The 27,947-nt window shown below is 43.8% G+C and overlaps 2 protein-coding genes across 3 annotated transcripts in view; both read right to left on the bottom strand.

The window, feature by feature from the left end:
* Positions 1 to 21: 21 nt before the first annotated feature.
* SAV1 (salvador family WW domain containing protein 1) lies at positions 22 to 21,248 on the bottom strand. The gene is made up of 5 exons (XM_054634775.2): positions 20,917 to 21,248; positions 17,900 to 18,367; positions 9,933 to 10,203; positions 7,761 to 7,904; positions 22 to 1,174 (listed from the first exon to the last, which is right to left on the bottom strand). The coding sequence occupies exons 1-5, from the start codon at positions 21,008 to 21,010 to the stop codon at positions 964 to 966; spliced, it is 1,188 nt and encodes a 395-aa protein (XP_054490750.2). The 5' UTR covers positions 21,011 to 21,248; the 3' UTR covers positions 22 to 963.
* A 1,546-nt stretch (positions 21,249 to 22,794) lies between these two features.
* NIN (ninein) overlaps positions 22,795 to 27,947 on the bottom strand; it is a 71,620-nt gene continuing 66,467 nt past the window's right edge. For both annotated transcript variants that reach the window (XM_077180880.1, XM_077180883.1), the window contains one exon: positions 22,795 to 26,511. In XM_077180880.1, the coding sequence (XP_077036995.1) occupies positions 26,308 to 26,511 (204 nt within the window). In that variant the 3' untranslated portion in view covers positions 22,795 to 26,307. The remainder of the gene's footprint in view (positions 26,512 to 27,947) is intronic.

Below are 27,947 nucleotides of genomic sequence, written 5' to 3'. Positions count from 1 at the left end.
ATCAGTCACACAAACCCTTCATTCATCGAACAAAATGATTTTTATTGAATTCGTAGGATTTACAAGAAATGTACTTTTTTTTGTCTGCAGTGTTTATTGCACTGAAAAGAACCCATAAATAACATACCAGGACAATTAATGAACCAAATGAAATTACTGGAGAGGGTAACTGGACAATTAAAGATTTCCCCAAGTGAGGAGCTTTAACACAAAAGCTCATTTAAAAAAACCCAGTAATTGCTGTTACATCCCTGATTTTCCCCCTGGGGTGGCACAGTGGGTCAGACAACGCTACTGCCTTTCCACTGGAGCGGGTCAGGTTTTGGGAAATGCAGGATCAAAGCCACTCTGCTTAGAGATCTTGGTCTTTGGGAAGGTACAAGCGTCCCCCTCTGAGTAACCTGTGTGGAAATGAGGAGTGAGGCTGCAGTACTAATGAGCTAAAGTAAAAAATAAGGCAAGGCAGGCTTCGCCTGGGCGAAGCGCTGGGGTCCGGAGGGTGAGATCAGCTCCTGGTGGGAGTGACCAGGCCGGGGCTGGTTCTGTACATTAAAGCTGTAAACAAAGAGCAGAGCTCTCAGGAGAGGGTCCCAACCCCCAGGGAACGCCCTGAGCGAGGCATCTGCATCTGGACAAGGTTTGGAAGGCAGGACCTGACATCTGCATCTACTGCCCTTCAAAAACACACAGCCAGCTTTTAATACTGCAGCTGACTGCAGGGAAGGGCTGGAGCATCAGGGACACGGAACTTGCTGGTTTCTCAGGATAACAAACTCAAACTACTCCCGGCGCGGCCAAAAGAGATTAACAAACAATTTCCACTTTTTATAAACAACACATAATACATGTAGAAAAATATTCAAGAGGATAATAATAACAAAGGTGCAACGTCAACAAAAATAAGCTGCCTTTTCAACCAGAAGCACTTTTCCTTGGAGAGCTGCTGTGGTGTGGGCAGGGAGCTCAGTAGTTGGCGCTGTGCTGCTGCTGCTGCTGCTGGTACCACTGCTGCCGCTGCTGGCGCTGCTCCAGCTCCCCCAGCAGCGCCTGCCTGAAGGCCTCGTAGAGCTTCACGATGCGCTCCAGCTCCTTCATGAACAGCAGCTTCAGCATGCCCTGGTACGTGTCCAGGTCAGCCAGCTGGAACAGCTCCCACTTCAGGATGTGGTCGTACCTGGGGGAGACACAGGGATTGCTTAAAGATATGGATAATAATGTGAAAAATGCCAGTGGCTTGGTTTGAAACTTTTCAAAGTTGAATAGGAATAAAATGGTTATAAAAACAGTAATATAATTGGAGTAATAATGATTTGGACAATTTGGATTAGGACAATATGAGACAATAGAAACAAAGAGTTATGGACACTCTGGGTACCTTTTCAGGGCAAAATAAGCCCAAAAAAGGCCCCACGTTAGCAGAGGATTAACCCTTAAAAACAACAGCCTGTTGCATATTCATACAGCTCATCCATGATGCAGAAATTCCATCCAAACACAGGATTCTGTCTGGGCAGTGTCAGCTTCTTCCTCTGAATGCTGACAGCATCTTTGAGGCAGGAGAAGTTCATTTCTCCTGATAATGGAGCAATAAATTCTCTTTCTCTGGAAGATTCAGGTGTCCTGTGGCTGCTGTCTCACTGCGAGTCCTTTCTTTAAAAAAGTATCCTACATAGCATAGTTTCTATTTTAACATTTTGTTATAACCTAAAACTATATTTAACACACTACTTAAGAGAATTAATACAGCATCACTTTCTAACACAACACATACAATATTCATTTGAATATTTGTGAAAAGCCAATCATAAAATACACATTTTTCACATTTGTGGTGGTGTTCACAGGGGTCCCAGGGCGAGGGAAGAGATGAGAATCTTGACTCCATGTTTCATTTCATTTTATGATATATAAGAAAATGATATATTAAATATAAACTATACTAAAATAGAAGAAAGTATTTCATCAGAAGGCTTGAAAGGAATAAAAAGCAATGATAATAAAATCTTGTGACTGACCAGAGAGCCCAAGCCAGCTGACTGTGATTGGCCATTAATTAGAAACAACCACAGAGACCAATCCCAGGTGCCCCTGTTGCATCCCACAGCAGCAGATAATCATTGGTTACATTTCATTTCTGAGGCCTCTCAGCTTCTCAGGAGAAAAGATCCTAAGGAAAGGATTTTTCATAAAATGTGTCTGTGACAGGTACTGATCTAGTGCTGATATCCAACTGTGAGGGACAAAACCTCTCTAACAGTTTAAAGTTTAACAGTGTGTGTTTATTGTGGGATAGCTCCCAAACACACACCACAATTTACAGGTGATTCCAGAGCTCTTTTATCTGTACAAATATTGAGTATCCAAAATACAAATACACATTCATAACTTTGGTACATCCCATTTCCAATATGGATATTGATCTAGTACCGATATCCAACTGTGGGGGACAAAAACTCTCTAACAGTTTAAAGTTAGAAAGTGTGTGTTTATTGTGGGATAGCTCCCAAATACACACCACAATTTACAGGTGATCACAGAGCCCTTTTATCTATTAGTATATAAGAGTATATAAGAGTACCTATAAGAGTATTGAATACCCAAAATACAAATCCATATTCATAACTTTGGTACATCCCATTCCCTGCCCCATATGGTAATTAGTTCAAAAGCCATTAAGCATGGTAATTAGTTCAAAAGCCATTAAGCATGCTCAGTTTGTTCCTTGATGTGGGTCCATGGTCCCTTTCATGGGAAGGGGTCCCAAAATGAGGAAGTAAATGAAGTCTTCCTCGTTCTGACCTTGCTGCCTTTTCAATGCAGATCTGACAAATGAACCCTTGGTAGAACTCCCATTCCCATCTTCAATTGGGTTCAGAACAGAGGAGGCCACAATTGTCTCATGTTCCTAAAAGCCATTTATCAGTTTCTAAGTTCTATATTCTATAAAAGCCATTTATCAGTTTCTATATTCTATATTCTATAAAAGCCATTTATCAGTTTCTATATTCTTCATTATAAACCCAGCTCACCAAACATTGTGTTGACAAGCAATCAATTATTAGTTAACTACTAACTCTTAACTTCATCAAGGCCTTGTATTGAATTTATTTTAATTAACTCTAATAAAGCTTATCTCTAACTAAAATCTTAGCTCCTCTAAAATCTCTAAATTCTATAAGTTTGTGTCTCAACAGGGTCTCTCCAGGATGGCTGGAATGAGATCCCTTCATGGGACTGAGCCCTAATGGTGGGGCTGTGTTTGGGAATGGGCTGGGCTAACATCACTGCAGGAGCCACAAACTCTCCCGTGTCCCCTCAGAAAGGAAATAAGCCCAGAACTTTCCCTCCTCAATGAGGTGAAAAGAGACCTCATAGGACCTGGGGGGCTTCACCTCAAACTTAAGGATGGCTAATGGGACAGAAGCCAAAAATCCTGCCTGGGCAATTTACCAGAAAAAGAAGAGAACAAAAAACCAAATCATTTCTGTGAGGTGTTTTACCAGGGGCAAGGACCTCCTACACCTGGCTCGATTTTTCTGTTTGTTATTTTGCCTTTTAAAATAAGGCAAAAATTTTATATAAAAAAATAAATTAAAATTTATTTAAATAAAATACTTTCTTCTATTTTAGTATAGTTTATATTTCATATATCATTTTCTTTTAATAAAATATATATCATAAAATGAAATGAAACATGGAGTCAAGATTCTCATGTGTGTTTGGGAGTTATCCCACAATGTTTTGTTAATATTAAATTAACAAATTCAATTATTAAATTTTATTTCATAAATATTAATATTAATAAAAATATTATTAATTTATTTAATGATAGAAATTTATTTAAACCTTCTTCATAAGGTTAAAACCTTATTAAAACCTTTTTAATCAAAGGTTTATTAAAACCTTTCTGTTTCCAGCAGTGCAACAGAAGCCATGCTGCTGATTTTTATGCCTGCAGGGGCAGCTGGGCTGTCTTGGGAGTGTTTCAGACCCTGAACCTTGTGGGACCTGGCCCAAGGAGCTCCTGTGGCACATCACAGCCCCTGCAGGGACACAGGGGATGCCCTGGAGTGACCAGAACCAACCAGCACAGCAAACACAGCTGGGAGAGCTGGGAATGCTCATCTGGAGAGGGACTGGGGACAAGGCCTGGAGGGACAGGAGCCAGGGAATGGCTTCAGCTGGGTTAGATGGGACACTGGGAACTGGGAATTCCTGGCTGGGCTGGAATTGCCAGAGCAGCTGTGGCTGCCCCTGGATCCCTGGCAGTGCCCAAGGCCAGGCTGGACAGGGCTGGGAGCAGCCTGGGATGGGTGAGATGGGATGGTTTTCAATTCCCTTCCACACCAAAGCACCCTGGCATTCCATGGAAATGCATTCTGGAAGCACTGAACAGCAATTCCATCCCAAGCACCTGGAATATTGACTGGAAAGCAGCTGTTCAATCCAAGTCACACAGAAAAATGAATTCATGAACGACTTCAGCAGCTCAGGTCCCTCCCAAGGATGGGGCAGTGTCCCCAGTCCAGAGCAATGAGTGTTCTTGGCTGCTCAACCTCTCCAATTAACCCCTCCTGGTTAATTAGCAGCGATAATCAGCAGTGGGTATTGAATGCAAACCCTGCTGTGCTTCCAGCCTCACTGCCCTCCCCTCCCTTCCTGCTTCTCCCTCACACAGCCCACCCAAAATGGATTTCCTGAGCTTGGAAATGGGGAGCTGGCTGCTCTGCCCACCCAGAACAGGAGGGGCTCGTGAATCATGGAGACACTTGGAAAAATGGAGATATTTGGGATAATGGAGATATTTGGAATAATGGAGATTTTTGGAATAATTGGAGACATTTAGAAAAATGGAGACATTTGGAATAATGGAGACATTTGGAATAATGGAGATTTTTGGAATAATGGAGATTTTTGGAATAATGGAGTTATATGGAATAATGGAGATATTTGGAATAATGGAGTTATTTGTAATAATGGAGATATTTGGAATGGTGGAGATTTTTGGAATAATGGAGTTATATGGAATAATGGAGATATTTGCAATAATGGAGATCTTTGGAATAATGGAGACATTTGGAATGGTGGAGATATTTGGAATAATGGAGATCTTTGGAATAATGGAGATCTTTGGAATAACAGAGATATTTGGAATAATGGAGATATTTGGAATAATGGAGATCTTTGGAATAATAGAGATCTTTGGAATAATAGAGATATTTGGAATAATGGAGATCTTTGGAATAATGGAGATATTTGGAATAATGGAGACATTTGGAATAATGGAGATCTTTGGAATAATAGAGATCTTTGGAATAATGGAGATCTTTGGAATGATGGAGATCTTTGGAATAATGGAGATTTTTGGAATGATGGAGATCTTTGGAATAATGGAGATTTTTGGAATGATGGAGATATTTGGAATGATGGAGATCTTTGATGCAGCTGAGGCACAGGAGGAGCTGGATTCACCTGGCTGGAGGCTGAGGCTGGAGTATCAGTGGCTTTATGGAAATAAACTGCATTCCCCACTGAAAGTCACATTCCAGAGGTATCACAGAAGCACCAGGATGTGCAGGTGACTTCCAAAGATGCTCTGAGGAATTTTAAGAATTTAATTAAATCTTATCACAGCCTCTGTGTTAAAGTTATCCCTGATTCTGACAGGGTTGCACTGCTAAAATCTTTGATTTTTTTTTCCCAAAAAAAGGAGGAATAACCAAGTGCAGCTGTTTGAGTTGGAGCTGTGTGTTGACAAGGAGGGCTGAAGTTCTCAGGCACTTGTGTGAAGAACTTTGTGTTCCTGGCTACCAGCAAACAGACTGAGCAGCAGAAATGAACAATCTGGATTAACAGTTTAACAATTACAGTGGATTTGGTGTGTGTTACCAATGAACTGTTAATTAGGGGACCCCTCTGGATTGCTGAGCTCACAAGGACAACACCTTTCCCTCCTTCTCCCTTCCCGCTCAGCAGGAGCCTCCCTGCCCTCACAGGAAGGAATTTTTTCCTATAAACAAAGATTATTTTGGTTAACACCTCCTGGACTCTCTGTCAGGCTTTTTCTAACCCTAATTTTTATGCTCTAGAGGAATTTGTTACAACAAAATCTATATATTCTTATTTTTTCCATAATTATCTACTCCTCTAAACAAAAACAAACAAAAAAACCCCTCAGCTAAATCAATTTACAGAGCCAGGGGTAAGTAACAAATCATGACAAAATAAAACCAATTATTTCACTGCAAAACTGTGCTGATAATTAAAAATTTAAAAATTTGTCTCAGCCTACTTGCTCTAAAGAAATCCCTGATGAATTGTTTCACTTGTCTTATGTTTGTTTCTCAAGTTTCAAGAAAATACCCAAAATAATCCACACAACACAGGCTGAGCTATTTAAATTCACATTGTCTGGATGTGCCCAAGACCTCAATAAAGGAATGGATCTGCAGCCAAAACCTGGAAGGATTTCTAGGATACAAATCCTGCAGGCTACAGGAACTGAGTGTGGAGCCTCAGTGTGCTGGGGCTTTTAGGGCAATTTAAATTTTATGGGCTGCTGGCAAAGCCAGCAGTCACAAGAAAGAATAAAACTCATTCAAATTGTACTCACTAGGAGCAGGTAATAAAAAAAAGGAATTTTTTTAGTGGAAGTCACTGAACACCACAGCTTGAATTTGCAGTTACAGGCTGTCCTCACTGCTGGAAAACTGAATTTCTCCATATTCTCCTTATGAACAGCACATGATTTAATAATTATTACAGCACATTTATTGCTTTCTATTCAGTGTTACTGCTCTGCAGAGCTGCACCCATTAGAAAATCTCATTTCTTGATGCTGACTCAAACCTTTTTTTGGAGGAGATTCTCCCTGTTCCTGCAGCAGTTTTTTTTGACAAAATGACTTTTTATTAGCTTTTAGTTTTTAATTCAATTTCTTGAACAGGAATATAGAAATAGAAATATAGGAATACAGATGTCAGCCAGCATTTGGCCTAAAGGGGCTCCAAAGGAGCTGGAAAGGGACTTTGGACCAGGGATGGAGGGAAGGACAAGGGGACTCAGGATGGTGTGAATGAGATCATTTTATGGGACTGACCCCAAAGGCTGGGGGTTGTGCTTGGAAATGGGCTTTCACAAATGGCTTTCAGCTGCAAAAAGGTACATTTAGGTTGGATATTAGGAAGAAATGGTTCTCTGTGAGGGAGGGGAAGCCTTGGTACAGATCCCCAGAGCAGCTGGGGCTGCCCCTGGATCCCTGAAGTGTCCCAGGCCAGGCTGGACAGGGCTTGGAGCTCCCTGGGATGGTGGAAGTGTCCCTGCCCATGGCAAGGGTGGAACTGGATGATTTTTAAGTTCCTTCCAACCCAAACAATTTCATGATTCTGTGATTAAAAACTCTTAAAGGTGAAGGAAAAGCTGTGCTGTTTAAAAAGAACTAAAAGAGACATGAGGAAGTTCCACCCTAGGAATGTTTCACATATTTTCTGAGCACGTGGTACCGCTCTTGTAAATACTCTGAAAGCAAAACACATCCTTCACCCTGTGACAGAGCTTTCTGCCAGTTGTGGGAGCTGCACAAAGTGATGCCTGAAAGAAAGCAAATTAATGGGATAAACATTTGGTACAACTCCCTCATGCTGTCAACCTCAGCCTGAAAACCAAATACAGCACAAGCTCTGCTGTCAGACACAGAAATTCAATTTTTGTTTTTCATTTGCAGAGTGAAAAGAAGAAGAAGAAAAAAGGCAGAATCTCACTTGACAGGAGCCCTGGCATAGACCTGCAGCCAGTCAGGGATCTCAGCACTGTGGTAGGGGTTGGCAGGGACCAGCAGGGCCTGGCTCCTCTCTGGGGGCTGCGGCTGGTAGGACACGGGGGGCGGCTGATCATAACGGGGCACGCTGCAGGGACAGACAGACAGACAGACAGACAGACAGGGTCAGCCAGCGCCCTGCACACCCTGCACGCTCTGCAGGCACCACCCTGACACTGTGCACAGGCTCAGCATCCCTGACATTGTACACAGGCTCAGCATCCCTGACATTGTACACAGGCTCAGCATCCCTGACACTGTGCACAGGCTCAGCATCCCTGACACTGTGCACAGGCTCAGCATCCCTGACATTGTACAGACACACCATTCCTGACACTGTACAGACACACCATTCCTGAACATTGTACACAGGCTCAGCACTCCTGACATTGTACACAGGCTCAGCATTCCTGACACTGTACACAGACACACCATCCCTGACACTGTACACAGGCTCAGCACTCCTGACACTGTACACAGGCTCAGCACTCCTGACACTGTACACAGGCTCAGCATCCCTGACATTGTACACAGACACACCATGCCTGACATTGTACACAGGCTCAGCACTCCTGACATTGTACACAGGCTCAGCACTCCTGACATTGTACACAGACACACCATGCCTGACATTGTACAGACACACCATTCCTGACACTGTACACAGACACACCATGCCTGACATTGTACAGACACACCATTCCTGACACTGTACACAGACACACCATGCCTGACATTGTACAGACACACCATTCCTGACACTGTACACAGACACACCATGCCTGACATTGTACACAGGCTCAGCATCCCTGACACTGTACACAGGCTCACCATTCCTAAGCACCAGACACTGACCCACCATCCCTGACATTGTACACACACTCACCCTTTCTGAACATTATACACACACTCACCATTCCTGAGCATCATACACACACTCACCATTCCTGAGCATTGTACACAAATTCATTCCTGAGCATTATACACAAATTCACCATTCCTGAGCATTGTACACAAATTCCTTCCTGAGCATTATGCACACACTCACCACTGTCAAGGCTGCTGCTGGTGCAACCTCACTGGGGTCTGCACTCAGCAACAGCTGCTGCTATTTTGGTGAAATTCACCTTAGCCCCACTGAAAGCACTGGAGCTGTTTCTAAAATATTTTAAAAGTATTGATTCACACAATCCACAATTTAACATGTCAGAACAGCTGGATTCAGGCAGCAGCTGATCAGAGCTACTCCATTTAAAGATATCCCCTTATAATTATCTTTTGTGCCACAAGGTGAAGAACTTTCTCTTCCTGGGTATCAGCAGAGCAGACTGAGAGCAGAAATCAACAATTTGGATTAACAATGTAGCAATTAACATTGGATTTGGTGCATATTGACAAGTAACAGCTGGATTTGGTGCATATTAACAATTAGCACTGGATTTGGTGTGTATTAACAATTAAGTTAGATTTGGTGTGTATTTATAATTAACTGTTAATTTGGTGTGTATTAACAATTAACATTGGATTTGGTGTGTATCAACAGTTAACTGTTAGATTTGGTGTAGATTAACAATTAACATTGGATTTGGTGTGTATCAACAGTTAACTGTTAGATTTGGTGTATATTGACAATTAACATTGGATTGGGTCTATATTGACAATTAACTGTTAGATTTGGTGTAGATTAACAATTAACATTGGATTGGGTGTATATTGACAATTAACTGTTAGATTTGGTGTAGATTAACAATTAACACTGGGTTTGGTGTGTATTAGTTTTATTTTCCTTTGAAATTCTGAGTAGCTGTAATACCCATTTTCATCCCAGCCAAGACTTAGTTCACATTTCAGATGTCCAGAGCACCTCCAGGCACATCAGACTTTCAGTTTACACCTCAATTCTCAATTCTCACCAACTCTGCAGCTCTCCTGGCAGCTGCAGAGCTGCTCTGTTTGACTGAGCAGCACCATCCTGCTTCTAAACACCAGAAACGAGAGCCAAACCCCGCAAAGCGGCAAAGCCAAAAATAAAGATTTTTTCCCCTGTTTTATGATACAAACCCATCTCCTCCCTGCACTAAACCACCCAGGGAGGGCAGGGAAGGTGGGAGCTCACCTGGGAGCACAGGGGTGCTTGTACTGAGCCCTTTTGTTGATGTGATCCACGTAGTAAACCCCGAATTCCGAGGACTCCACGCGCTCCCAGCCCGGCGGGAGCCCCTCGCGCTCCAGGGGGTGGCTCCAGTGGGTGGTGTTGGTGTTGTGGTCGATGTAATATTTCCTTCCTCTGATAGTCCAGTCCACTGACCAGCCAGGAGGAAGAGGTAAATCTTCAGAACTATGATTTGTTAAGTTTCCTAAAGATGTAGCAGCGACTCTCCCGATGCCTGAAACAAGAGAGATCGGGGTTTAAGGGAGAGATTTACAGAAATTAGGATTTTTGGTAAGGAATTATTACGGCTGCTTCGTTTATCAACAACAAAAAAAAATCAACAAAAACAAACAAACAAACAGTTAAATTTCATATATCACCAAAAAAAACCCCAAAAATTCAGAAATTCAAACTCTCCAGACAAATCAGTGAGTCCTAACAAAGCTTTCCAGGTGCACCAGTCAAGAGCAGCAACAGGACAGGGTAAACAAGAGAGGAGGGACAAGCAGGGTTGGGGTCCAAGAGCTGATTAAATTCCCACCTTTTCCCTGGAATCAGAGCACTTTTGGGATTGATCCAGCACTAGGTTTAAAGGACTGCTCAGCTCAGCAGCTCTTTGAAATGTGGGATTTGTTGTAACACACAGAGAGTTTTTACAGTTTTTAGCAGCTGGAGGGTGAGAGATGCCCACAGAAACAGCTCCTGTCCCATCCCTCCCCAGGACACTTGGGAAGAAATAAAACCAGATGAGCAAGTACAGAAAACTCATAAAAACCACCCCCAGGACACCCAGCCACAAAACCCCAGTGACATAATCAAGAATTCTGCAGGTTTCTTCCCATCCCTGGGAATTTGCTACCTCCTGGATGTGCTGGGCTCCATCCAATTCCCTTTAAAAATTCATTTCAAGGAGTTCCCTCCAGTCCTTCACAGTATCTGGTTTTAATGATAATTCCAATTATCTTTTCATCCCCCAGCCAAATGCATCCATTCAATCCCACTGGCAGGAGTTTGTGTGTAACTGTGTCCCACAGCCAGCAGAAGGGATTTGGGAGCCACTTTTGACACATTTGTAGAAGTCAGAAATCACCCTCCACACACACACACACATACACACACATTTACTGACAGGAATCCACCCCCTGCTCCTTTTCTTTTCAGGAATCACATTTTTGTGGGGTGATTTTTTGAGGCAAGGGAAAGGCAGAATCTCTCCTAAAATGGCAGCCTGAAACCTGGGTGAGCTATATCCTAACAGAATATTTTATAATAATTAAAAAGAAACTTACAGGAAGGCTCCAAAACAACTGGATAAATAAAAAATATAAATTAAAATCCCCCTCACCAACAGCCTCTTTTCAAACTTTGTGCTCAGCCATGAATCTTTTTCCAGCTCTGAGCTGTTTGGCCTGGAAGGATTTCCTCTGCTGTCAGCACTCACCTGTTTGTCAGCATTGGAAAGGGAAGCTGTGTCCATCTTTAATTGGGATTCAACAACCCAGAGCTTAATTCCAGACATCTGGAGCCTTCCTGACCTTTGGAAGGGCTGGGGTAGTGAAGCTGGTTCAGCTCCACAGGCCAGGCACAAAATGAGAACATTTCAGCTTCTTCAGAATGCTGGGGCCAAACAAACCCAGGATTCTCCCCTTTAGGAAGCTCTGGGATGGGATTTCATGGATGTGGAAATTGTGATTGTTCAATCATCACTGCCACGAGAGCTGCACACACAAATTTCACTGGGGGGTAAAAAAATCCCTCCCTATTTTTCTGTTTACTGTTAAAACCTGCACATCCCTGTATTTTTCTTACAGTTCCTCCTCCTTAAATTCTGGCCTCAAATCCACAGATATTTCTTTTTCCTAAAGGTAAGGGTTAATGTGGAAGAGGTGCCATCCTCTGCACTAAAGCTCTCCTGACACATGGATTCTCCCAATGTCGGCTCATTTTTCATTTCCAAGATGCAAAGAACAAAAAGAACAGCAGATCACAAATATTTTATCCATTCCTTCTGCTAATTTAATTTCCTGTATGAAGAAGCAGAGCCAAACCATTAAAATAAACTTGTGCAGATGCAGAAATTACCAGTTTTGAGCAATATTCCATGGACATGAAATCAAAGGCCAGACTTATAAACTGATGGTTTGGAACAATCATGTTTTCCCTTCTATCACAGATTATATTGGAATATTATCTCTGCTGAAGTTTGAAGATGTTGATATTCATAGGGCCTTAAAGCCATCAACCACTGTGGCATGAAAATCAACAATTAATACAATTTAGACATTTTTTCCCTATAGAATTATTTTTTTAGGGATCAAAGGAAATTGTCTGTTGGTTTTCCTGATAAACCTCAGATGTTGCTTTGTGGGAGGATGGATACACACATAAGAGAAAAACTCCTCCTATAGTTTTGAAGAGTAAGAGAAGAGCAAAATTAACTTTTATAGATATTTTTATATTTATATATATATATAGACACACCTCTGTAATTTCAACTAAACAACACCTGGAGGAAAGAGTAAATTCCTCTGTGATTTTTTCCAAAGAAGAAAATTCCAAGCCAGCCTAAATCCATGGCCTGCCTTTTCCATGGCAAATTTCCAGGAATGACATTTTCTGCATTTAAATTCCAGGTAAAGTCTGAGCCCCAGAGCATTTTCACAGCAGCCCAAAGCTCCACAGAGGATTTTCCTGCAAGCACCAGGGACATTCCCTGGATTGGGGGCTGGCACCAGATTTATGGATCCCAAACAGAAAAGCTGAACAGTTTTGATACAAAGATTTGGTGTAAAACTTGGGATTTTCCTGGCATGGAGGATGTGATCCCTACCATGAGATAAACTGAGCCTGTCCACTGGAACTCTCAGGGTTTTCTTGCTCACATGCTCTTCCAGCTGGAACAAATAAAAGTTCTCCTTCTTCCTGCTTTCCCAAGAATTCAAGTTAAATTATCCTCTTTTCCCAAGGTCTCCTTTCCCCTGCTCAGGGATGGGCACTCTCTGGAGTGGCACCATCAAATCTCAAGGATGGTCAACAATCCATTTCAATTTATGCATTTGTAAAACCTTTTCAAGCCTCAGCTGGTAATCTGTTTATAATCTTATATTATAATATAATATATTAGATAATGGGCTGTTTTTTGGTTCAGCTGCTGCTTTTAAGGAATATCAACACTGAAACTGAGGCTTTAATTTTCCTTCCACTTTTAAAATGCAGTATCTTCAATTTAAGGTCTTGAATTACCAATGTGAACTTTGAGCAGCACATTCCAATGCACTTTATCAATGCAGAAAGTTCCTTCTCCCAAAAACCCAAATAAAGTCACAAGTGTGAACAGTCTGGAGTGTGTTCTTCACTCAGGGAAGTTGAGTTTAGGAAGGAACAAAGGAGCTGGGAATGATGTCAGTGCTTTCCCAGTAAAAGGGGCTTTGTTCTGAGGGAACCCTGCCTGGAAAGAAATCCAGGCCCTCTGGAGCAAAGATTGCCAGCAAAGGGCAGGTAAAAAACAGAAATCCCAGCACCAGCATAAAGGGCAAAGAGCAAAACCAGAGGAGAAAATTCCACTGGGGTAGAAAATGCAGAGAAATTTCAGAGCCCAGCAACTCCCCACCAGTGACTTCACCCAAATTTCCAAATAAAATTTGGAAACACTTACAAAAATCTTACCAAACCCTATTTGTTTTGAATTAGCCCAATTGTCCTGAGAGCCTTTTTTCAGGATGCCAAAATCCTCTCCCTTGCCCTCATCAGAGCTGGGTGAAGAGCAGGAAGAGAAGATGAACAAACTGTTGAATTTGACAAGAGTAAATAATAATAAAATACCACAAAGCTCCCATAACTCTCCTGTTTCTGCAGGTCCCAGCCTTCCTGAGCCTCTCCAAAGCCTCTGAAGGAACTTCCTGAGCACAAGCACCTCTTTTGTTGGAGGGAATGGGGCGTTCCAAGCAAGCACAAATTCACAAATAGGAAATGACAGGAAGAACTTTGAACACGTCAGGAATTATGCTGCAAAATTCCTGCACAATCAGCACGAAAGAAGAAAAAGGCAGGAACTGCCATTTGTTTAAAAGTGAGACAAGTGTACACCCAGAAAAATAAAAACATGGCTGTTTCAGCTCTAAATGGGTTTCAGGCCATAATTTGTATTCTTTTGCTCTTACATCAAACAAGTTTGCAGATTTTCATGGGTACAACTTAACAGATGAACCAAAAGCAGAGTGGATCCTCTCTGTTAAATTGTGTTTTCTCCTGTGACATCCCAGTGAACTCATCACAATCCACCACCAGCAAGTGCCCTTAGAGAGTTGATTTCAAGCTCAGCAATTTTCATAGACACAGAAGAATGGTTCAGCTTACCGCTCACACAGGTACAAATAACTCTGAGGTCTTGGTTACAAGTTAGTTCCAATCTACACTGTAGGTATAACTTCAACCACAGACCTCCCCAAAACTTTAACCTAGAAGAGAGGAAAGAGATGGCGAGGAAAGACAGGTAAAAGTCTCTTAAGAATTAAAAGTTTGAAAAGGACACTCATAATAATTAAAAAAAAAAAAAAAAAGAAATTAAAATTTTAAGAAATGCCACAGAGGTAGCTAAATGTATAAAATTAGGAGGTATCTCAACTGAAAATATTGGTCAGGAAAATCAGCAGCACTGAGTTGGTAATGAGAAACAAACTGAATGGAAATATGGAAAGGAGGAGATGGCAGAAGTGGAGCACAGGGAGAGAGAAAAGGTGGCTGGAAGGAGAAATGCCATGGAGGGACAGGCAATGCTGAAACACCAACTGCTGCAAAGCCCAGGGCTGCCTCAACACCTGGCTGAGCACTCTGAAGCCTTGATAAGAACATGCTTGCAACTCCTCTCCAAACCCCAGAGAGGAAAATCTCAGTGTTGAATGAGAGCTGAAATGCACAGGCACCTCCTCACTCCAGACTGCTCCCAAACATCACCTCAGTGTGAGCACCATGGAATGCCAGCAAAGCAGGAACACCTCGTGTTCACCAGGCAACACCTCCTGGGGAATCCACCCCAAACACACCAGGACTGAGCAAGGGCACCTCTGAGGGAAAGGGAAGGAGGCAGCATTTACAAACTCCAGCTAAAAACCAGATTTTTCATTTGGAACTGCAGGCATCAGGCAATTCTGGCATCTCAATGAAGAGAAACAACAATGGAGACCAGTAAAGAAAAGTAATTTAGACAAAGACAGTGAAAGCAACAGGCTCTGGAAATGCAAGAAAAAGAAACAAGGAATTACAGAGACATTTGGGGAACTCAAGGAAAACACTGAAGGTGTGAAGGCATGGGATGGTTCAAATAAAAAGAAGCTGAATGGTGAGATGAAGGAAGTAACAAAACCTAAAACTTTCTTATTTTGGGCCACATAATTCTTTAAGAAAAAGGAAACACTTTAGGAGTTCATATGGAGATGGAAAAAAATGGAGGAAAGGGAAACCAGTGGCAAGTGAAAGGCTCACCTGTGTGTGTCCCTACGAGTGCAGGAGATGAAATACTCACCCACCACCAAACCTGTGTAAAACTTGTTCAAAAGATGAAATACTCAACTATGAGAGTCAATGACCAAACCAAGCAAACAGGAGCAGCTCCTTTATGATTTCCAGGGTTAAGGTCAACAAACAGCAGGAAAAAAAATCTATTTAGGAAGAAGATGTTGCAACAATGGAGCAAAGTATGGAGCTCCTCTCACAAATTTGCTCTATGAATCTCCACCTGCAAGGCAGAGCTGCATTTCTGGGGATCTCCTCAGCAGACACAGCTGCTGTTCAGTTCTGAAGGTTAAACTGATGGACAGGTCTGTGAAATCCTCCTCTCCTCCCTCAGACATCCCAGTGCTTGTTCCCTGGCCCAGGGAAATGTTCAATGACTGCTGGAGGAGCAACAACTGCAGAGATGCAGGCTTTGCCCACAAAGTCCAGGCAGACCAGCCATATTCACTTTTAGAAAAATAAAGGAGGATTCAAGTAGCAGGCCTTAAACCTCAGCATTTCAGCATTTCCTGGCTGGCATTTCCACTTTTCATGGAAGTGTTTCTGTGGTGAAGAAAACACGAGGCACTGCCAGGTTCTGATCCCACACACCAGGGCAGCAGCATTAACAACTGATGTTCTTCCTGGCAGGTTTCTTTTTCTAGACAGGGGATTTATTTTATCAGACACTAATTACAATTTTGTTTATAGATTACAGGTGACAATGTATTTCATATTGACAGGTTTTTAAATATTTTTTTTTAAATATTTTAAAATATTTTTTTTAAATATTTCATTATTTACAGGTTTGAAATGTTTGTTTCAAAGTCCTCCTTGGGCATAGTTTTTGTAATATCAGAGTAAAATATTCCAGAAAAGTAATATTTAATGGATTCTTCTTTCTTATGCTGTTTTGTTTTAGGAAACAAAGGCAAGTTCCAGTGAAACTAAGGGGGGAACAGGCATATTTACAAACAAATTTAAAAGCTAAAAGAAAGGAGTCAAGGATTGGGAAGTAAATTTCAACACTAATTAGACACCAATTTGCTAATTACACAAAGCAGTCATTCCTCCCTATGACTATTTATAAGGAATTATTTTAATTATTGAGGTCAAATTCAAACAATGAAATTAAATAAGATGATACTTAAAATTTAATGATAATAACAACAATAATAATAATAATGCTGCAATGTTGTAGTTTAGAGCTGTTGGTTATTCTCTACATCATGAAAAGAGGAGATATCCCCCAGTGAATAAAATTCCTTGCTAGCCAGAACTGTGTAGAGGAGATGTACATATGCCTGGCATTAAAAACCCCAAACTTGTTTGGCCTTAGTCCATTTATTTAAGACAATAATCCTGGTTTCAATCTAGTTTTCCTTTCTGGATACGTGTGAACAAACCCTCAATTCCAATTACCCAGAACTGATGTGTAGAGGAGATGTTCATATGCCTGGCATTAAAAACCCCAAACTTGCTTGGCCTTAGTCCATTTATTTAAGACAATAATCCTGGTTTAAGTCTTATTTTTCCTTTCTGGATATGTGTGAACAAACCCTCAATTCCAATTACCCAGAACTGATGTGTAGAGGAGATGTACACAAACTTTCTTGGCCTAAGTCCATTTATTTAAGAAAATAACCCTGGTTTCAATCTAGTTTTCCTTTCTGGGTATGTGTGAACAAACCCTCAATTCAGATTATCAGCCTTAGAAACCATATGTGAAACCATTAGAAACCAAATTCCAATTACCTGGCATTAGAAACCATACTTGTGAACAAACCCTTGATTCCAATTACCCAAAACTGATGTGTAAAGGAGATGTACACAAAACCTGCTTGACCTTAGTCCATTTATTTAAGAAAATAACCCTGGTTTAAATCTGTTTTTCCTTTCTGGGTATGTGTGAACAAACCCTTGATTCCAATTACCCAAAACTGATGTGTAGAGAAGATGTACACAAAACCTGCTTGACCTTAGTCCATTTATTTGAGACAATAATCCTGGTTTAAATCTGTTTTTCCTTTCTGGGTATGTGTGAACAAACCCTCGATTCCAATTACCCAAAACTGATGTGTAGAGGAGATGTACACAAAACCTGCTTGACCTTAGTCCATTTATTTAAGAAAATAATCCTGGTTTCAAACTGTTTTTCCTTTCTGGATATGTGTGAACAAACCCTCGATTCCAATTACCCAAAACTGATGTGTAGAGGAGATGTACACAAAACCTGCTTGACCTTAGTCCATTTATTTAAGAAAATAATCCTGGTTTCAAACTGTTTTTCCTTTCTGGATATGTGTGAACAAACCCTCAATTCCAATTACCCAAATCCCAGAAATGCCATGAAAAAGCAGCTCCAACACAACCCTGATCATCCAGACTCCCCAAACTCTCAGCAAACCCTATTTTTCCCAAAAGCACGGAGGAATCCTTACCTGAAGTGTGCCTGCCATGATTGTGGGCCATCCTCTGGAACAGATCACTGTTGTGTTCATAATACCTGTAGTCCTCGTGCAGGCGCTCGTTCAGCTGGCGTCTCCTGTGGCCATCGTAGAAGTGATCGCAGTAATAGCCCCGGGCCCCGGCATCGCCGTTCTCCAGCCCGGGGCCGGGCTCGGCCAGGAAGGGCTGCGAGGAGGAGGAGGAGGAGGAGGAGGAGCCGTACTCCCTGGGCACGTCGGCCAGGCTCCTGGCCAGGTAGGAGGGCGCAGACAGTCTGTTGCTTTCTCGCCTCAGGATCTCGTGAGGCGGCCTCTGCACCGGGGTCCGCAGGAAGCTCTGGTTCCTGGAGACGAGGCCATCGGCGCCGCCGGGGGCGTAGGCAGAGGATGAGGAGTCGGGAGGGCAGATGTCCGTGCGCCTGGGAATGGTCGGGCCGTGGCGGATGAAGGAAGGCATCAGATCTGCCAGGGAGCACGGGGAGAAGTGAGAGCCCTGCCTGGGCAGTGATTTACACGCTGAAATTGGGGAAATTCACTTAAGGCGCCTCTAATGTGAAAAATGCGTATTTTATCATTGGCTTTTCACAAACATTCAAATGAATATTATACGTGTTGTGTTAGAAAGTAATGTTGTGTTAATGCTCTTAAGTAGTGTGTTAAATATAGTTAAAATTGAAACTATGCTATGTAGGATACTTTTTTTTCTAAAGAAAGGACTGGCAGTGAGACAGCAGCCACAGGACACCTGAATCTTCCAGAGAAAGAGAATTTATTGCTCCATTATCAGCACAAACGAACTTCTTCCTGTGCTCGGGCAGGAGATGCTGTCAGGATTCAGAGGAAGAAGCTGACACTGCCCAGACAGAATCCTGTGTTGGAATGGAATTTCTGCATCATGGATGAGCTGTATGAATATGCAACAGGCTGTTGTTTTTAAGGGTTAATCCTCTGTTAGTGTGGGGCCTTTTTCGTGGGGCCTTTTTTGGGCTTTTTTCAGGCTCGTGCTACCCAGAAAAGGTACCCGGAGTGTCCATAACTCTTTGTCTCTATTGTCTCATATTGTCCTAATCCAAATTGTCCAAATTATTATTACTCTAATTGTATTACTGTTTTTATAACCATTTTATTACTATTAAACTTTGAAAATTTTAAAAACGTTTGGCGTTTTTCACATCTAACACTTCCAGAAGGGAGGCTGCAGACAGGTGGGGTTGGTCTCTGACAGAACCAGAGGACACAGCCTCAAGCAGCATCAGGGAAGGGACAGGTTGGATATTAGGAAAAAAAAAATTCACCAAAAGAATAATAAAGCACTGGAATGCTCTTCCCAGGGAGGAGGTGGAATCACCATCTCTGGGTGTGTTTAAAAAAGCCTGGCCATGGCACTGGGTGCTATAGTCTGGGTGAGGTGTGAGGGCACAGGATGGACTCAGTGATCTCAGAGGTCTCTTCCAACCTCATCATTCTGTGATTCTGTGATTCTGTGAATTCTGTGAATTCTGTGATTCTGTGATATGCTTGAGTAAATGTGGTGGTAAAGCTGCAGAATGTCCAGGTGCAGCAGAAACCAGCACAGCCCACACCACTGAGCAGTTCTGCCAGTGTAATAAAACTGCAGCTGTAATAAACAAACCAACCCCAAACCCATCAAAAAAACCACACAAGAAAAAAAAACCCAAACCACCCACACTGTGCTGTGGCTAAATCAGTCAGGGTTCGTGTTTCTCTGTGAGAAGGGTCAAGAAAATCCACATATCTTGGCTACTGCTTCTTTGGGAATGTTGTCCTTATAAACTGGGAATGACAAATGTTAATGCCCACAGGAATCCAAGATAGAATTCACACTGCCCCCACTGATCCCAAAGCCACAAAGTTCAGCCAGAAAAAACGATGTCATTCCATATGCATTAAGTCCTCAAATTATCAGGGAGATATTTCACTTTGTCCTTTAGAATTTCACTGCCTCCCTCCAGTATGTGCAACATTCCTCTTCTCCCTCCTTTTACTTTCAACATGATAGAAATAAGTAACTTCCCTCCAGGTAAATCAATACAGATGCTAACTTTCACTCAGAATGAGGTCATTCCTATAATTAATTACCTTTTATTAATAAACTCTTACAACTTACCTTAAAATCTGGTGCACCCTAGAGGGTGTCAGCAATACATTTATTTATTTATTGAGCAAACAAACCCATTTCAATCTCGGGTTATCTTCTAAGACCAACAAACCCAAACCCAAGCACACTTTCAGTGTGTGTTTGTGGTGATGTGCCCAGCCCTAGGAACACAGGGCTGCAGCATCAGAACCACGGGAAGATCCCTGCAGCCCAGGTGACCTCACCACGTTGAGTCACGGATAGGACCTGGGGCATTTTTTATGCAGGGATTTTATGCAACTGCCTGGCGGGACAGTTATCCCATTCCACGGAGCTCGGATGGGGAAAACAAGCGCTCCGTTTGGGAGGGAGCGGGCTCAGGGATCCCCGGAGCCGCGGCCCCGAAGCTCCCCCGTGCCACAGGGACTCCTTCCCTCCCTCCTTCCCTGTGCCAGGCTGCTCCGAGCCCCGGCCAGCCTCACCTTGGAGCTCTTGGCTTCGTTTAAAATCAGCGTCTGCCTGAACCCCGGCCTGCTGAAACTGAGGGACCGGGCACCGAGAAAATCATAAAAACCACAAAAACCGCCGAGTTCGGGCACGCTGAGCGCCCGCTGGAACAAGGCGTGCAGGGCTCCCTTTGAAACTCGGGTTTCCTCTCAGTTTTAACTCCCCTCCGTCATCTCCCAGGGTTCGTAACAGCACCAAACACACATTTACAGGGAGCAATAGTCCTTACACACATTTACAGGGAGAAATAACCCTTACACACACCCACAGGGATAACTCCCCCTCACGCCCCTCACCCCGCCAAGGCCGCGCAGCTCCAGGGCCCGCCGGACCCGCACCGGCCGCACACAAAGGCCTCGGGATCGGCCCCCCCAGCCGGCGTACCCCGGTTCCCCCCGACACTCACTCCGCAGCAGCGGGCTCGTCTCCTTCTTCACGTACTTCCCCTGCACCTCGCCCGGCTTGGAGAGCTCCGTCCGCGTCTTCTTCCGCGACAGCATCCCACCTCCCGGCCCGCTGCCACCGCCCGCATGCCCGGCGCCGCTCCCCGCTCCGCAGGGCGGGGGGGGGGGGGGGGTCCGGCCGCCGCCGGGGGCCGGGCCGGGACCAGGAGCGGGGTTGGGATCGGGATCGGGACCGGGACCGGGCCGGGCCGGGGGTCGCTGAGGGGACGCGGCGGGCGCGCGGGGCGTTGTGGGAAGGCGGCGGCCACCGCCCTCCGGGACGGCCGCGGGGCAGCGCAGGGGAGGGGGCGCGGCCACAGCGCCCCCGCGCGGCGGGGAGGGCGCGGCCCCTCACGGAGCGGCGGGAGCCCGCCAGGACAGAAACCCCTGAGTAACAGAAACCCCAGAATAACAGAAACCCCTGAGTAACAGAAACCCCGGAATGACAGTGACAGAACCCCACAGTGACACAACCATTGAATCGTTGAGGTTGGAAAAGACCTCCGAAATCAGCGAGTCCGAGCTGTGCCCGATCCCCACCTCGTTACCCAGCCCAGAGCACTGATGCCACGTCCAGGCCTTCCTTGGGCACCTCCAGGGATGGGCACTCCTGACAACGTTTTCCGTGGAGAAATTTTCTCAAATATCCCGTTTAAACCTCCCCTGAGGCTGTTCCTTCTTGTCCTGTTCCCTGGAGCAGAGCCCGACCCCCCCGGCTGTGCCCTCCTGGCAGGAGCTGTGCAGAGCCACAAGGGCCCCCTGAGCCTCCTTTGCTCCAGGCTGAGCCCCTGCCCAGCTCCCTCAGGGATTCTGCAGCCCCTGCCCAGCTCCCTCAGGGATTCTGCAGCCCCTGCCCAGCTCCCTCAGGGATTCTGCAGCCCCTGCCCAGCTCCCTCAGGGATTCTGCAGCCCCTGCCCAGCTCCCTCAGGGATTCTGCAGCCCCTGCCCAGCTCCCTCAGGGATTCTCCAGCCCCTGCCCGGCTCACTCAGGGATTCTGCAGCCCCTGCCCAGCTCCCTCAGGGATTCTGCAGACCCTGCCCAGCTCCCTCAGGGATTCTGCAGCCCCTGCCCGGCTCCCTCAGGGATTCTGCAGCCCCTGCCCAGCTCCCTCAGGGATTCTGCAGCCCCTGCCCAGCTCCCTCAGGGATTCTGCAGCCCCTGCCCAGCTCCCTCAGGGATTCTGCAGCCCCTGCCCAGCTCCCTCAGGGATTCTGCAGCCCCTGCCCAGCTCCCTCAGCCTCTCCTGGGGCTCCAGACCCTTCCCAGCTCTGTTCCCTTCCCTGGACATGCTCCAGCCCCTCAGTGTTTCTTGTCATGAGAGGCCCAGGGCTGGACACAGCAGGGCTTGACCATGGAGGATAGAGCAGGGACCCACTGTGCTTCCCTCCATCTTTTCCCATCCCTTGATTCTGTGAAAAGCTTGCAACAAGCACTCAATATTTCCCCTCAATACTTCAATATAAAGGTGAGGAGTAGGGATGCAACTTCAGATGAACATAAGCCAAGGGGTGTTCACTACCTGTCAGGTTTTTACGCTTCAATTTCATACTTTAATAATGCAAGAAGCTACTTTTTCAGAGCTGTCAAACCATCCCTTTCATTATTGTGTATGCCTTTGATACTACTTGAAGTATTTACAACATCCATGGGAAGAGAAGCTGTGGCTGCCCCTGGATCCCTGGAAGTGTCCCAGGCCAGGCTGGACAGGGCTTGGAGCAGCCTGGGATGGTGGAAGGTGTCCCTGCCATGGCAGGGGTGGGACTGGATGGGATTTAGGTGCCTCCCAACTCAAATTACTCTATGATTTTCATGTTGGACAAAAACCAAAAGACACAAGTATGCATTGTACATTAATGTATTTTTTATGCTCATTATAAATAATGTATCAGTTGCTTCATCTCTCAGCTTTACATGATGTTCTAAGGACAATATATTACACCAGAACAAAACAAACTCAATAGAAAAAAAATAATATACATTTGTTTTCCTTTATACACAAGTTGTTTGTCATGAAACGACACTGAACAGAGATTAGACAGGTAAATGATGGAAAACCTGAGTGACAGGGATGGCATTTGCTGGAAGTAAACAAAAGGATTTTACTCTTGATCAATCCAGACTGTTCCCCCTGCTATACCTAACATATAACCTGGCTAAAATAAAAAATGTTAATATCCTTTTTCTTTCCCCAAGCAGAATTCAAACAACTCCATTTTTCCTTGCATTTAAAGTACCACTTGGAGCATGTCCCACCAATGTAGACTTTTAAATCATTCTAAACTGACAAGCAGCACTTCAGCTGCGTGAATTTTGTACACCTCTATTTAACTTGGGGTCTGTCCCCTTCCAAAACCCCCAACCTGAAATGTCTATGTGCCTTTATTTTCACAGTGATTCATAAAGTAAGAGTTGAAAACATTTAAAACACCTTCTGGTGATGAAGTAGTTCATATCTGACATGGCAGGACCTGTTGTAGGAACAAGGCCTAAAAGTTCAGTGATTTTTGACTGCAACAATAACATTAAATACTTTGGTTTTTTTGCCTATTCTGCATAGGAGACACATTCATGCACAAAACACCCCTAATGCTTAATAAATTATGTGTTTCTATGCTTATTTTCAGTAGCCTGGACTTTGTAAAACAGCTGCTTCTCTTGTGAGCTGACACACTGAATTCAGGAGCAATGTGACACCCATCTGGAAGCAGCTCTGCCTTTCTCTGGGATCCCTCCTTTTGGGAAGGGATTGTCCTGAATTGTCCTGTGGCACCCCAGCCACTACAGTACAGGAAGGCAAAAGGCACTTCTGAGAATTAATCCACACAAATCTTCCAGTGAAATTGGAGTTTTTACCAACAGGACGTTTTCCTCCTCCTCCTCCTCTCTCCTGTAGTTAAGTTGTTTTTTTTCTGAAGTTTAGTGAAAGAGAAGTAGAGCAAAGTAGGATAGGGGAGAAAGGGAAAAGCCAAAAGTCCCTTTTCCCTATTTCTGCTTCTCCCTTTTTGGTGCTGTGCTCTAGCAATGTCTGTGTTTGGTTTATAAAAGCCTGGTAACTACCAGGAGATTAGAAGAATTAGTGAAATAGTCCAGCCTTTAAATTGAGCAACATGAAAGTAATTGCACAATAATTTAAGTGAAATATTCATTCCTTCCTTTTAGACTCTGGTCACAGACACAAGTAAATCAAGGTCAAGGTATGAAGTAGTCTTAAAATGTACTAGATATTAATATTTTTTTCCAAATACAGTTCTGAACCTAATTTCTTTTGTTTCCTGGAATTTTGCTAATTTCCAGAGCATGGGTTTAGGGTGTGCTCAGTTCCCACTTTGCCAACACACAGCCCTGGTACCCACGCAGAGATTTATTATCATGTAACTCAGACCACTTGGTGATAAAAGCACCAAGAAATCACTACTTCAGCTTTTCAAACCCTCAGATTTCTATCAATTTAAGACATTTCCAGTTTGTGAAAGTATTTTTGCAGCCTCTGAAAAATCTGTAAATCCTTGAACTTGGGATGACTCGGAGAAAACTCCACTACATGCAATTAGAAGAGCACAGCAGTGAAATAATTTATGAGGACTCCAACATGATGTTATTCCATGATTCTATTTCCATTTCCACTTTGTTGCCTGCACAAAGCAATAGAGGAGGAAAAGGAGGAGGAAAAAGTCACTTTCTAGTGACTAGAGTGTTTCCTGTGTCTAGTTCAGTCCACAAACCCTCCAAAATTGATAAGTAACCCCAGAGGCACAGGAACATCCTCTCAGCCACATCAGTATGCAATAAAATTCATTTTCCATCTGCTCCTGCACAGCTTGCAGGCACTTTCACCCCAGTTTTTGGAGGAATTTTGGCTCCTGACACAATGATCAGCTTTGCCAGTGATCTCTGAGACAAAACACCTCTTCCTCCCCCTCCCAATCGCTTGCATTTCAAGAGGTCCCGTTTCAAGTATTCCAGAAGGGCCCCAGTTTGATTTACAATGTTTAATTGTGTCTGCCTGCTCTGGGGAGGCAGGGCAGGATAACACACACCCCCTTGAGCAGGCAGGCTCTTACCCAGCTGCTCCTCTGGCAAACCCCTCTGTCTGGAAGGTGCTCCCAAAAATGTTCATTTCTCCACTCATCCCAAACCTTGATGCTCCTCTTCAAGTTGGGTAAGGAGTACCAAGGAAATACTCAGCCAAATCCAATTTGTTTTATCCTGCTTTCCCTCAGGGGTGTTTACCTCCCTCTGCTGACATTTATACTCACTTTTATAGCTGAAGGAAGCTGATTTAGGCTGATGCTCCCTGAGTTCTTCATGATTACACTGAATGTGTTTCTGCACAACTAATGACAGACTCTGCACCAGGATTAACACCAAAGACAAGACTTTTCCAAATGATTCCTCAGGTCAGAGCAAATGCTGCATTCCTGGCAAAGCTCCATGCTCACGAGGGTTCCAACACAGGATCCCACTGACAAAATCATCCAAGTGCCCCTCGTCATTCTTCTGCCAGCAGTTTAATAAATACACTGCACTGCTTTACTGAATTTACAAATCACATAAACAAAGCTCCCATCTTTGCTTCTGTTCCGTGACTCTTCCTTGGTTTAACTTATTTCCATCTACAAAACCAGTAAGGCCTCTACAATTCAGAGTTGTCTGGCAGCACAGCTTTAAAAAAAGGGAATAATAGTCTTTATTTGCTAGTTGGGAAATTTCTTCAGATGAAATATTGTCACCCTTAGTTGGAGGCAGTAGTCTAGTTCTGTATTTTAAATAAACCTCTTTTTTTTTCCTGAGCTCTGCAGAGAAACAGCCATGAAGAACAACCCAGAAGCCTAATGAATAATTGCTTTAGAGAAACCAGAATCAGTTCACAGGACACAGCCCATGGCAGCAAAGTCTTGCCTTCAATAACATTTTTGCTGACAGTGTTGAAGACTGACCCATCAGCATTTCTAGGTTTGGAGCTATTTTAGAAAGCTGAAAATATTGTTAAGTTTTCAGTTCAATAATCTGAGTTTACTTTAGGCCTTGGCTTCAATCTAGATGATCCAGTACAGGAAATTCAGAATTTGGATTTGAAAAGAAAGTCAAGGCATCAAAGTAGGTTAACCTAGAAAAATACAAGCTTGGGGTTTTTTACATAGTGATGATTATTTTTAGGCAAAACTTAGCAGAAACCCAGTTTGGGAACCAACAAAATTCTCCTTTGGTAGTGTCCATTTTGGGAATCAGCTCTGTGCTCTGTGGGGAGACATTTGTAACTAAAACTCATTCAGTAAGAAAAGGCAGCGCAGTGAGAAGCTGAAATACTCCCATTTCAGTAAAGTGCAGGGGCTGGGACACACAGCAGCTTTGCTATGACCTGATCTCTGGGCTGAAGGAGGGGGAGGCCAAATTCTTCACTATTCTGTTGAGGTTGGCAATTTTCTCTTCCAGTAAATAATTTTTCCTCTCTGCAGTTTTCTGCCTCTGCTCTGTCACCTCCAGAGCCTTCAGCAGCTGCGCGTTCTCCACGTAGAGATCCTTGACCATGGCATCTGCCTTGGTGTTCTTGGAAAGCTGGGTGGGAATGGGACACAGGCACTCAGCAAAAGGCAAAGAAAAACCCCAGAGGAGGTGGGGAAGTGAATGTGTCAATTATAGCTCAAATATCAAATTAATTGATAATATCAAATATCCCACTCCTTCCATTAAAAACCTGGGGTCTTTAGAGATGCTCAGAAATTCTTGAGACTGGAAAGACTTTTTAAGGAAATGGGGTTGGTTACCCTTGGTGTTCTTGGAAAGCTGGGGTGGCAATGGGACACAGGCACTCAGCAAATGGCAAAGAAAAACCCCAGAGGAGGTGGGGAAGTGAATGTGTCAATTATAGCTCAAATATCAAATAATTATAATATCAAATATCCCACTCCTCCCATTAAAAACCCAGCGTCTTCAGAGATGCTGTGGAAGTTTTGAGACTGGAAAGGCTTTTTAAGGAGATGGGGTTGGTGACCCTTGGTGTTCTTTGAAAGTCAGGGTGGGAATGGGACACAGGCACTCAGCAAAGGGCAAAGAAAAACCCCAAAGGAGGTGGGGAAGTAGGTGAATGTGTTAATTATAATTCAAATATCAAAGTAAAACCCCACTCCTCTCATTAAAAACCTGGGGTCTTCAGAGATGCTCAGAAATTTTTGAGACTGCAAAGGCTTTTTAAGGAGATGGGGTTGGTTCCCCTGGGTGTTCTTGGAAAGCTGGGGTGGGAATGGGACACAGGCACTCAGCAAAAGGCAAAGAAAAATCCCAGAGGAGGTGGGGAAGTGAATGTGTCAATTGTAGCTCAAATATCAAAGTAATTGATAATATTGAATATCCCACTCCTCCCATTAAAAACCTGGGGTCTTCAGAGATGCTCAGAAATTTCTGAGACTAGAAAGATTTTTTAAGGAGATGGGGTTGGTTACCCTTGGTGTTCTTGGAAAGCTGGGGTGGGAATGGGACAAGGGACTCAGCAAAGGGCAAAGAAAAACCCCAAAGGAGGTGGGGAAGTGAATGTGTTAATTATAATTCAAATATCGAAGTAATTGATAATATCAAATATCCCACTCCTCTCATTAAAAACCTGGGGTCTTCAGAGATGCTGTGGAAGTTTTGAGACTGCAAAGGCTTTTTAAGGAGATGGGGTTGGTGACCCTTGGTGTTCTTGGAAAGCTGGGGTGGGAATGGGACACAGGCACTCAGCAAATGGCAAAGAAAAACCCCAGAGGAGGTGGGGAAGTGGTGAATGTGTTAATTATAATTCAAATATCAAAGTAAAACCCCACTCCTCTCATTAAAAACCTGGGGTCTTCAGAGATGCTCAGAAATTTTTGAGACTGCAAAGGCTTTTTAAGGAGATGGGGTTGGTGACCCTTGGTGTTCTTGGAAAGCTGGGGTGGGAATGGGACACAGGCACTCAGCAAATGGCAAAGAAAAACCCCAGAGGAGGTGGGGAAGTGGTGAATGTGTTAATTATA

The sequence above is a fragment of the Agelaius phoeniceus genome, chromosome 6 (assembly GCF_051311805.1).
Source record: "Agelaius phoeniceus isolate bAgePho1 chromosome 6, bAgePho1.hap1, whole genome shotgun sequence".
NCBI lineage: Eukaryota > Metazoa > Chordata > Aves > Passeriformes > Icteridae > Agelaius > Agelaius phoeniceus.
The sequence above is the reverse complement of the archived record's forward strand: the minus strand, read 5'-3'. Positions and strand labels throughout refer to the sequence as shown.

What these genes read in the sequence shown, in the direction of transcription:
- SAV1 (XM_054634775.2), bottom strand. Translation starts at nt 21,010, where the DNA reads ATGCTGTCGCGGAAGAAGACGCGGACGGAGCTCTCCAAGCCGGGCGAG. An exon ending in GACGAGCCCGCTGCTGCGGA is followed by an intron (nt 18,368 to 20,916) that starts GTGAGTGTCGGG and finishes GCTCCCTGGCAG; the next exon opens with ATCTGATGCCTTCCTTCATC. An exon ending in TCATGGCAGGCACACTTCAG is followed by an intron (nt 10,204 to 17,899) that starts GTAAGGATTCCT and finishes CTCTTGTTTCAG; the next exon opens with GCATCGGGAGAGTCGCTGCT.